We start from the raw sequence: 12,471 nt of genomic DNA, 5'->3' as shown, positions 1-12,471 counted from the left end.
AGCTGTTTTAAAATAGTAACATAATATCCAAAAGTTGTTCTATCTGGCACGGAGTGTAGTGATATAAATATTGATCATCTGCTGGCTTTTCTCTCTCTCCTAGCTTTTGAAAACCCAAGCCTTTCCACTTTGGCCAAGGATATACAGCAGACTTGAGGGTAAATTATATTTCTAAGGTTGTACTTTTGCCTGTTGATTTTCTGGCTCCATGTATTTATATGTCCAGACTATAGACTTTAAATACTTCAGTTGCCCTTGAGTGCAGGTCTGTTCCCCAACTCTCAGTAGGAGAAGCAGATATATTTGTACTTCCATTAATAATTAGAACATAGACTCAAGGGCATAGCAGATCTTATCAGCAACAGCAAATATATTGCTGTTTTCCCAAGGTGTGATAATACAACAAGGCCTGAACACTAGATTAATATACTTACAGATTAATTTCAGATTTTTAAATCACATAGCAATTTGTCCTTTAAATTAGACCAGATATTTCTGCAGTAACCTATCATACTAAGAGTGACATAAACTCATACTGAGTGACAAAAATATAGTGTTCATATATGTATTTCTCTCAGCAAGTTTTTAAAGGGGACTTCAGCTTTTGCTGTGATATGGGTACCGGCTTTTCAGAACTTTTGTTCTGTCCCTAAACCTGTGTCTAGTATTACAGTTGATGTGATACAGGCAGATCAGCTTAGGAACAAGCACCACAACCTTTCCATTGCTCAGTGTCAATTGAGCATCACTGTTTCATACCTATTCCACAGAGCAGTTTTGAAACAATGGCAAATCCACAAGGAAATGAGCAGAGTCCTACAATATTCTGTCCATCTCATGGCTGTCTGGAAATTCAACCAGTTCTGAGCAATCTCAGTTTTGGTTTTGCCCATGGAAATATTCCTTTGATGTTTGCATAGCTGTGACATATTACTACATTTTGAAAAGATTCACAGTTCAGCAGGTTCAATTTCAGAATGGCAATCCTCTGTTTCACAGGTAAATATATTGGTTCTTGTTCAAAGGTGGTATAATATAGCAAAATAACAACTTTCATCCAACAAACATTAGCTTTGAAACATGGTTTGAGCACTATGCAAACAAGAATACGCACTTATTATCATAACAAGTCTGGTACCACCATGAAAACATTGTTTCTCTGCGGTTTGGATTAGCTTCCACTTGTCATGCACACTTTTAAAGTTGAAAGTAACATATCAAAATAAATCTAACATAGGCACCAAGTTACTATATATGACAGTCAAAAAAAAAAAAGTCCTTTGAAGTTCAGTTAACAGCTTGATTCAAATCAAAAATAAGTTGTACTGGTAATTACTCTCACATTTGGAGTAACTGTAAACTCCCCCTCACCACACATAACCTTCCATTAAACCACAGCCATTATATTTATAAAATCAGCATATGAGCTACAACTCATGATTGTGAACAGTGCCAAAGTAAAAAGAGATATGTGTATGAACACTCAAAAAAAAAAAAAAAAAAAAAAAAAACCCCTAATGAGAGGTTTACCATGAGAACCAGGTCGTAACTCTTCATGTCTGTCTGATTAGCATCCCCGAAGCATCAGCTTATATCCCATTTCTTTTTTTTGTTTTTATAGTAGTCTTGATAAAGAACCCAAGCAGATGAGTGAAATTAATCAAGCAGATGAGTGAAATTCATACTTCAATATTAGTTTACAATACATATGTGAACTGGATCTTTACAGATGTCACATTCCACCATTTTAGAAATTGTAACAGAGACAACATACATTTTCTAGAGACTAGACACAATTAGTGCATGCTGCCGCAGGGTGTTAGCATGTATGTGTATTTTGTTTTGTGTTTTTAACCAAAATACGAGGAAAACAAGGACTAATGGAGACTTTACAGATTTCCATAAAGCCCTGATGAAGGTGATCTCAGTGCCTCTTTCTTTCTAACTGAGCTGACGGGCACTTGACATTTACCCCTCCCTGAGTATCTTCCAATATCCAGGTGGACCACCGAACTGTAAAAATGTTTTTCTTGGTTTTAGAAAAGAGTTCTTGGATCCTAGTTGAGAAGTAGTTTCTGGTTTTCCCCACTTGTGTATATTGCCACTGAAAAATTAATCTATAGCTGTCTTTTCTTCTAGACTTGGTTCGCTGCTTCATATTTTATATATTAAAGACAGCCTCGTTTGCCATCTATACAGGTTACCACTTTCCAAAAACATTCAGAAGATAAACTGGAAACCAGTTCTGATCTGGAACTGCAAACCTTTGTAAGTTAAAAACTTCCCAAGCTGTGGGTTGCACATTTCAGCTACTCCTCTTATAATCTGTACTGGAAAGCTACCAACTGGCCACAAATCATGGCGTTTGATACAGACTCTACCTTTAAAAAGGAACCTTCACAAATGCAATTTGCAAGGCACCTAGCAGCAATTACACATTTATTAGACATAATAAAACCAAATTCAGCCCAATTATTGGCATCTCAAGCTTATATTCCAGAGGCCAAATTTGAATGAATGAAAATTCTCATTTGCTCTATTTTGAGACCAATTAGGTGGCTAGGTTGTGGCTACTCTATGCCAAAACCATTTTAATAACCTTTCCTTCTACCAAGACAGCATCTGCTCTTCCCACAGATTTCATAGATCCTATCCTGTAAGCAACAGCCAAGCTCCTATCAGTCTTTACTCATCAGATATATGCAAAAAGGCCTGTAGTTAGCGGTGGCCTGTAGTTAGTGGTGTCCCCCAGGGGTCAGTCCTCAGTCCCGTCCTGTTCAACTTATTCATTAACGACCTGGATGAAGGGCTGGAGTGCTCCCTCAGCAAGTTTGCTGATGATACYAAACTSRGAGGAGTAGCTGATAGCCCTGAGGGCTGTGCTGCCATCCAGAGGGACCTGGACAGACTGGAGGACTGGGCGGTGAGAAACCTCATGAGGTTCAATAGGGGCAAGTGCAGGGTCCTGCACTTGGGGAGGAATAACCCTGGACACCAGTACAGATTAGGGGTGGACCTGCTGGAGAGCAGCACCGCAGAGAGGGACCTCGGTGTCGTGGTGGACGACAAGTTGACCATGAGGCAGCAGTGTGCCCTGGTGGCCAGGAAGGCCAACGGGGATCCTGGGGTGCATTAAGAAGAGCGTCTCCAGCAGGTCGAGGGAGGTGATCGTCCCCCTCTATTCAGCCCTGGTGAGGCCACATCTGGAGACTGTGTCCAGTTCTGGGCTCCCCAGTACAGGAGGGATGTGGAGCTGCTGGAGAGAGTCCAGCGCAGGGCTACCAGGATGATCAGGGGCCTGGAACATCTGCCCTGTGAGCAAAGGCTGAGGGAGCTGGGCCTGTTCAGCCTGGAATCTTACCTTATCTTACCTTATCTGGATGAAAGAATTCTACTAGCCTGCTCCATTTACACATTTATAGCAACTACATTCAATATTTACTGCAATACTTGCCTGTCTGAACTACATCCATTAGACTCGTATTGTTTTTCTAAAACAGCAATGAATTCCAAACTAAAGTATATTGAACACAAATTGCATTCCTTTTCATTATCATAGATAATAAATACTTTCAATTCCAAAGATCACAGGGACAAGTCCTATCTTCCTCATGCAAAGATGCTTCCCAGGACATTATGCCAAGAGATTCAGATGGTCTAGCTTATTTAAGATGTATTCTGTCTCCATTGGACAATCTAAACTTCAAGTCTGAATTCATTTCTAAATATTCTGACTTCCAGCTTTCCCTAGAAATGTTCTGTACTGCATATTTTGTCAGAATGAAGAATTCAGATAAAGGTTCTTCTTTCAATGCTAAGCTATTTTCTTTGGCCTCACATCTTCAAACAAACCTCTGGATCTTAGAAACCTCGAGCAGAACGTCTCCAAATGTAAAATATTGCTAATAAAATATAGTCATCAAGAAGCTGAGCTTCACTGTCACCTGAAGTGCTCAGTTTCCATCATCAGCTTGTTTTACTCCTCAACGATTTTCAGGCTCTTTTCTGATATTAAATTCCAAGTTGGTCAAAACATAAATATCTTCCATTTTATAGACAGCTTACTGATCCAGCATGACCAGATTGCTGATAGTCTCTTTAATGTGACTTGACTGTCTGGTCTTTTTATGGCAAAGTTTCTCAATATGCCTTAATATTTTATTCCAACAAAGACTTCATCTGTGCTTGCAGGCCATTTTTTTCCCCCTGGAAATGCTCCAGCTGTCTTTATTTCATAAAGAGCTTAACTATTGTTATGGCCTTAAAAGAAGGCAGAAACATTCAGATCTGGCCATTCAAGTTCAAATTTTGCCTATAATAATATATGTATAGAATATATCACATCATTTGGTTCAAAAGATTGGTCTAGAGATACTACTTGCTTTTTGCATTACTATGGAGCAGTTGCTACCTTTACTCCAAATTAATTAGGCTGTTTATCATTCATACTGCAGAGACTTCTACACATTGGCTACTTGAACTGGGGGTTTATATCTTATAGCCATTTATATATCTATATTCCTACCTCTTCAAGTGTACCACAGGAAATAGAGAGAGTTTGAAAACATCTGGCACAGGGATGCTCACAAAAGCATGTCAAGCCAAAGGAATTACATGTTTTCTAGGTGAGTGATGTAAACATTTTGATCTTGGAGACTTCCCAGTACCCAAGGTTGCAACACTGGACATAATGACGTCTCTTATTTACAGGTTCTTTCTGGAAACAGGGAAAAAATGAAGAGGAGGGAGTAAAAGCCAAAGTCTATTCAAGTGTATTCTCAGACAAGGTGGCTTTGCTAGCAGTTAGGTGAGACAAGAGTGTCAAACAAGGATGGCATACATTGCAGATGCATGCTCAGTGACCTAAATTAAAGTTGGGAAGTTCTTTAAAAGCTGGTTGAGTGCTTTGACAGACACTGCACTGGGATGACTTGGAAGCCTGGATATGTCCTGGAGAAGATCTACAAAAACAAAAGAGGGTGCAAGCAATCTGACTGGTCCAGCTGAAACTTTTCAACCAGCTGAGTGACACACAGAATATTTCAACCAAGATAAGTGGCTGATTTTGTCTGGAGCTTGGATAAAGAAGGTAAACAGACAAACAGAAGGACAGAACGTTCAAATTGTGTTTAAAACAAATAAAATCTTAGGGTCAAATCAGGACAAACCCAATTCAGTAATTGCCAGGCTGTAACTGTAGGGAACATATTTTCCTCTACATGGAACTGAACTCTAGCATCTGTGTTGAAGTTAGGTATCAAACTACTGTATTTTTGGCTGCTATAAGAAGAAAAACAAATTAGTAAAATAAGTATGCCAGGCTGAGGCAGCAAGTTGATCCATTAGGAACAGATGAGTCTTACAAGAAGTAACCATAGAAATAATGGGAACCATAGAAATTTTCCCCATTAAATCAAGAGAGCTTTTTGATTATTATGCATATTTTTTATACTTTTTTTAAAAGTATTGGTAAAGTACATGCTGATTCTGAATAATCTCAACATGAATTTTCACCAATTTCTACCATCTTTAGAACAAAAAAAATTCACTGGAACTAGGGAATGCTGGAAAAAATCAGGAATTACCAGGAGCATGAGGTATGATGGCAGCCCTGATCTTCTTCTAAGAATACCAAAAAATATTTCCAAGAGCATCCTAACAAAGGAGTTATAAAGCGTGTATCTTCAAAGATCTGGAAAAGCTGAGCATTCAAAAGGTAGACATGAAGAGAACTAATTCCAGCCCTCATCTCTGTCCTTGCCAAGTCTTGTTGTGAGCTCTGAAGTAATTCCCACTGTTATCCCACTGTTATCTCTGCCAGCTGAGTGAAATCTAACTATTGGCTACTCCTACTTCAACTCCCTTTGGATGGGTCTTTAACTAACAGCCTGCCACTTTAGAGATAAACAGAAATTGAAGACTCTGTTCTTGCATTTTATCCTAACAAGTCTTCAAACATTCATTTCTATATGTCTGTATGTCCGTACTTTCCTTTTTCAAAGCTATCTAGACTGTTGCTTGGGAATTCTGTTGCGTCACAGAGGTAGATTCCAATAATACAGTCACTATGAATGAAAATGAGGAGATTGGAAAAGTCTGCAAAACTGCCCAGCTTGCTGAAGATGCAGAATCTAGATGTCTGGGGCATGAGCTCTTGAGGCCCAGTTTGAATCTCCCCTGGGCCTCACAGAGTACACAAGTCTGACTTTTGGGCTATCCTACTCCTTCCCAAAAGGAAGCTTAAGCATAGTGTCCTGGAACTGTTCTGAAATGAGCTTAGAGTCAACAGAACTAAAATTAGAAAGGGAAATAAAAACAGACTAGATATCTGAGAAGACCACAAAGTACTTACCAGGTCATGATTGGAAGAAATTGAGGTACATTCCTCTCTGCTGGTTGTGCACAATGCAGACAGCATTAGGATTTAGTTATGCCCATAACATGAATAGGGTTACAGATTATTAATCAAAGGGCACCTACTTGAACACATAGTTCTTCCTACTATACAGTGTCTGTTGCACTATGAATCTAAAGCTCTGAAATGTAGACTCCATCTTTACAGCGGGATATAGCATCAAGTTTACATTTGACAGAGAAGGTATTTTATTTTCCCATTACCCACAGTCTTAGTAAATAATTCATATAAAAGAGAGTAATATAAATAAAAGATTAGCGCCACTATACAGAAATTCTTTAAGACAAAAACTAGATATACAACATATATCAAAAATATTAATTAGTTCATAAAACCTGTATACTAAAAGACAGAAAGATCCACAACTTTGGACTGTAGCTGCTTGCCTGAAAATCCCAATGTTTTTCCGAAGAAGTATCCTAAGCATTCTACACTAAGTCTTTTTGTATATTCCCTCTCTTAGAAAATAAAATGCTTTTTGCTAATTTCTGTTGTTGGAAATTCTTAGATATGCTGCAATTCTTAAAAATATGATTAAATATTACAAGAGCAGAGGAGTTATTCTAAAATAAAGAGGGTAACAGATTGACTCTCTATATAATTCTGAGCTGTCCTATATAGAAAACCTCAAAATTTAAATAACCTCTTAGATCTTTTACTGCACAATGTAGTGTGAAAAAGCAGAAGTCTAAGTGCTCATTTAAGAACAACTATCTTGTTGATATTGTATCAAACAGACAAGTTGCTGAACATACCAGGTGGTACTTATCACAAAAACTGTGATTAAAGATTGTGTGGTAAGATGTGCTGGCTATCCAGAAACACATCAAATGTGTGTATCCAGATACACATCAAATACGTTACTATATTTCAAAAAGGAATTTTAACAGTATCTGTCATTAGTGCAATGATAAGTGTCCAGATTGACACATGATAGTAATGAATGCTAGAACAAGATGACCTTAAAAAGCTGATCTTCAAAAAATGGACCCATATCCACTGCTGCCTGCTTCAGATGCATGTTTTATATTCCTACTGTTTTTCCTGCTATTTCACCTTTAAGATTAAGAGGCTTTAAGTGGTATCTGCATCTGTCAGTCTTATAATTACAGCTACAACTATTTGGTTCATCATCTAGACTAAAGCTTATACTAATTGTCTTTGTCATTATGAAGCTCTACCAACACTTTGGGAAGCAAAGCTGTAAAGCATTTATGACTTGTCATATACATATACAGTTACACTGTACTGTATTATTATTATGAACTAAAAAGCATTCAATCTAATTGTGGATGTACTCTGATCGTATTTTCTGACAGCCTATTTGCTAATTTGCTCTGCGTTTAAGTTCCATTCCATTACTCTAAAATACACATAAGGAGAAATGAGACAAATTTAAAGACAATTAAAAAAAAAAGTCATTCTAGCATTTCACACCTGCTATTATCTTCTGTCATTTTGCCATCAGATTTCTTTCATGAAATAAGAAGTGCCCATTCCCTTCCCCATGTCCTGCATTCCTGTATGTTAAGGTCTCTGAACTCAGTATCTATCCTTATCTGTTTGGCACCTGTGAAATAAGATGGGATCTTTCAGTCGCAGTGCAATATACTACAGAAAATGCTTATTCAGAAAATTCTTATTCCTAAATATTACTGATAAATCAAAATTCTTAGAGAAAAAATGCCTTTTTTTTTTTTTTTTTTTTTTTTTAAGTTAGCTACTGCTAAGGTACTGATGACACTAAACACATTTCACAATAAGATTATCTTTTATTAGAGGTCTTATATTACATATCCCCATAAGATATAAAACCTTCTAAGAGAAAATATCAAAAACCTTCAATTTAAATCAATTGGTTTCAGAGACAATATGAGCAAGTAAAAACAAAGACATTTCAGATAAAGGAATGTAAAAAAATCGCAGTACAGGTACAACTCTAATATGAAGAGTAATTAAAAGGTCTTATACCATTTCTTATACAGCATTGTCTTTAAAAGAATATTGGGTAAAAGTAACATGCTTGGTTTTCTTAACCAGTAGTTAAAACTCAGCAGTTATAAAAACAGAATAAAAGTAAAGAGTATGATGAAACTAGATGGCAAATGCACTGAAAAACAAGAACCTGAAATCTCTTAATACAGTAAGAATTCATGAGAGCTGCTGAGAAAAGTATCAACGGTTACATCCTGAACCAATTACAGTAAAATCTCTTACCAGACTGTGGAGTCTGGTTTTAGGTGAGGACCCCAACCTGTTCTGTTGTTGGAAAAAAAAAAAACAAAAAGAAAAAACCAAAAATATGAGACAAAATAACAGAATAGAATAAATCTCCTGGTTAAGGAAAATTCAGGCATCATGATTGTACAGCTGATGATAAATCAAAAAGTTACAATGCCAAGAAACATCTTTTGGAAACAATTCCAACAGGCAAAATACTTTAAAACTTTATTGCATCAAAGTTTTACCTTTCTATTTAACAAAACTTAAAATTTTGAAAGCTCTCTTGCGCAGAACACACACAAGTCTCTGAAATGTTTTAATTCTTAAGCTGCAACAAAATAGATGTTATTAGAATCTTCTGTTGGCAAGTGTACCAAGCTGTAAGTTCCAACAAAAAAAAATATATTTTCAAACACTCTAACTAAGAAAACTTACAGTACATGTTTATTGCATGAAAATATCCATTCATTGGATCCATCTGATTCTTCCATTTATGGTTAGTGGTTTTTATGCTCTTGACATAACTTGCACCAGAACCTGCTAAATATTCCATTAATTACATACAGCAGATTAAGTAGGGACACATAGGCAATCCTGATAGAGATCCAGTCATAATAAAGCATGAAATTAAAACTTTACTGTCATTTTCTTTATGATTGCCTGCAGCTACAAGATATAATTTGATACACTGTGGAACGATAATGATCAAATTAAGTACAGTTGGCAGCATGAAAATAGCACATCTTTTTACCAGTTAACTTTTCATGCATTATTATTAAAAGAGTGATGTATGGAAAAGTAAAGGTTAAGCAAGAGATGAAAACAAGTAATATGAAGATAGAAAAAAGCGCTGTGAAGGGGATCACACTCAAAGACATGTTTATGTTTCAATTGTAAGCAGTAGTTCTACACAGAGAAATATTTTCCACACTCAAATGGCTTTAGCAATAAATGTGAAACATGTTGTGAAATAAGTTGAAATGTGAAAACAAAGCAAGAAGAGTAAGAACCTACTCCTCGGTACTGTGAACAGTGGCAACGTTAAGTGAGGTTGTAATTTTGAGAAATGATGTTTAAAATATAGGCACATGATTCTGAATGCACAGGTCACCACAATCTGTGACACGCAAGCACGACTATGAGGGTTTGCAAACTATGTCTTGCTCACTATCAAATCTCTGCATCAAGTTGCAATTTCCTTGAAAGCAGCTGAATTTAGGTTTTACAGTAATTCTTTTTTTTTTTTTTTTTTTGATTTGTGATATGACATCATTTTAATACATTCAAATAGTCAAAATGTTTAGAATAAGATAGCACAAACTTGGTGCAGGAGGACATAGATCAGAGTGTGGCCGGCATTATCAAATAGGAGATACACAGTTTAAGTATTATATAAACTACCCTTCCCCCAAAACATTAATGTAGACACCAAAATTGTAACAAGACGTATCAAAAAATAAGGCACATTTATCTTGATATGGTAATCTTGAAATAGAAAACTCATTTAAGAGAACATCAATATCCAAATGAGTTTTGTAAAAAATCTTGTATTCATGACAATTACTGACATTTCTTGTCACTTATGATAATGGAATAATTGCACATATCCCAGTGTGTCAAGTAACAAAATGGGAGTTATATTAAACATTTTGAATGCAAAATTGTTTTGCAGATTCATGTTTTTGTAGTTACATAGCTCAAGCAAGCGGTAGAAGCTTTAAAATCTACCATGACTTATCACAAGGACTGCAAGTTTTCATTCTACCACAATTCAAAAATCTCTTTTCTGTTGAGCAAGTTGAAATGAATTGTGGAGTAAGTTGAAATTATTGTCATTTATGCAAATGATTGTAAATATTTGGACATTAGCTACTACCCAAGAATATTTTATTCCATTTTAATTCCAAGCTGCATCAGGCATTTCTACACTGATTTATTTGTACACAAATTAATGAAGTATCAACAAAACAGTTTGTCTAAAATTCAATCCCCTTTGTCTAAAATTCAATCCCCTTTGTCTAAAATTCAATCCCCTTTCTATGATAACTAAAATAAGAACACCAGATACATCGTTAGTTAGCATTTAACCTGAGATTTAATCTGTTGAGAGGTTAATATCCTTTAAAATTTCTTCACTTGTTGCATTAATTTATACTGATGTCGGTATTTCATGAAAAAAAAAAATGTTGCTTGCAACATGGCTTTTCACTGTGTTGGTCAAAGAACAATAGAATGTAAGCTATTTTTTTCTCACAGTATCCAGAAGCTGGAACAATAATAATGTGCTTCTTATTGCACGTGGAGGCGATACAACTGCAGAATCCTCTTCTCTGAGTATTAAAGCCAGATTTCATCTTAGCCGAATCCGGAATGTATTTATCTCCATAGAACTCATATTAATTTCAGTAATATTTCTAGCATCTGAAGGTGAATGCATCAAAGATAAAGATGTAGGTGTAAGACTTTCTACGCTGAACTTGTTAAATAGTTTATGCACCTTTATCTGGGAAAAAAAAATGTATTTTTAGAAAATAATATATTTTCCTTAAAATCAACTTTAATATTTAACAGTCATCTAAATCATACATTTCTTACAGACAATAACTCAGGAAAACTTACATCAGCAACACCACAAATATTTCTGGATACCATTTCTTAACTGCTATATACTAGAAAAAAAAGAAGGCATTTTTGGTAGTCTTCACTTTTAACACTTCAAAGAAACTAAAATAAGCATAAATAAATGGACAAAAAAATGACAAAAATATTTGGATTCAAACCCTTCCATTTTCCAATCCCAACAGTTGCCTGTTAATAAAAATACTAAACCTATTTCAAGATTTGAAAATCCTACAAAAACACTACTAATTATCCCAAGATCTATAACCTTTAGGAAAAAAAACTGTAGAATTACAGCTGTTACATATCATAACAAATCTAGGACATACACAACGTGTTCAGATATTTGCAATGAGGTAGGCCATACAATCCTGCAGTAGACAAAGACATGCTGGAAGTGGTAACAATTTTCCAAGTACAAGTTGCATAACTTATGAATAAGTTAATACTTTCCAGACAACACACTTAAGAATTTGTAATTCAACTCTTTTTTTGATCAACTTGCTTGCATTGCACTATTTGGAAATTATGTAAGGAATAATGATCAGTGCTTGAAATGCTTGAAATAATATATAGGGAAAATCAGTAAGATTAGAACTTCAACTTAGACATTTACTTGCTGACAACTTGCCTAATCACTTATACACAAGAAATTTTCTACATTTATCAAAGGTAAGCACTATATTCAGCTTTCGAGATAAGCGCAACTAATATCCTGAAATATCTTAATATCCTGAAATTATCATTCTTGAGAAATAACTGCTAAGATTTCAACCACAATTTTACCCTAGTATCAATCTTTTTGCAAAACATTACACATGAAAATATCCATAAAATGTCACTATACCTTTCCCTGAGTGGTAGAACAGAACAGACCCACGTCTCTGTTTGAAAATCTACAATCAAATCCCTTCCTGTGAAGAATCAGAGCAGCTTCATCAGATGGCTCAAAATCTGACTGCAAGAAATGAAAGAAACAAAACGTTACTCAGAAAGTAGCACAGCAAGGAAGATACTCTAGGACTTCATAAGCAAATTATAACCTTACAGTGATAGAGCCACTTATGCCTCAAATATCGTCCAGCCTAGACTGGAAAGCCATAGTTCTTTTAATGTTACAAGACTAAACATGAAAAGAATTAAACAGCAGAATGACTTCAGACTTACATTTGTATTATTTGTAACTGGTAAGTTAGTAACCAGAGAATTCAATG

General features: G+C 35.7%; 1 protein-coding gene across 1 annotated transcript in view; it reads right to left on the bottom strand.

Moving 5' to 3' along the window:
• Positions 1 to 8,310: 8,310 nt before the first annotated feature.
• The window catches only part of MAN2A1 (mannosidase alpha class 2A member 1), a 99,415-nt gene continuing 95,254 nt past the window's right edge, over positions 8,311 to 12,471 (bottom strand). The window contains exons 20-21 of the mRNA XM_026044488.1: positions 12,105 to 12,215; positions 8,311 to 11,141 (exon numbers count right to left, since the gene is read on the bottom strand). Of these exons, the coding sequence (XP_025900273.1) occupies positions 10,989 to 11,141; positions 12,105 to 12,215 (264 nt within the window). The 3' untranslated portion in view covers positions 8,311 to 10,988. The remainder of the gene's footprint in view (positions 11,142 to 12,104; positions 12,216 to 12,471) is intronic.

Source organism: Nothoprocta perdicaria, unplaced genomic scaffold (assembly GCF_003342845.1).
Source record: "Nothoprocta perdicaria isolate Ctin4 unplaced genomic scaffold, notPer1 scaffold_368, whole genome shotgun sequence".
NCBI classification, from domain to species: Eukaryota; Metazoa; Chordata; class Aves; order Tinamiformes; family Tinamidae; genus Nothoprocta; species Nothoprocta perdicaria.
Note: the sequence above shows the minus strand (reverse complement) of the source record. Positions and strands in the feature narration are given on the sequence as shown.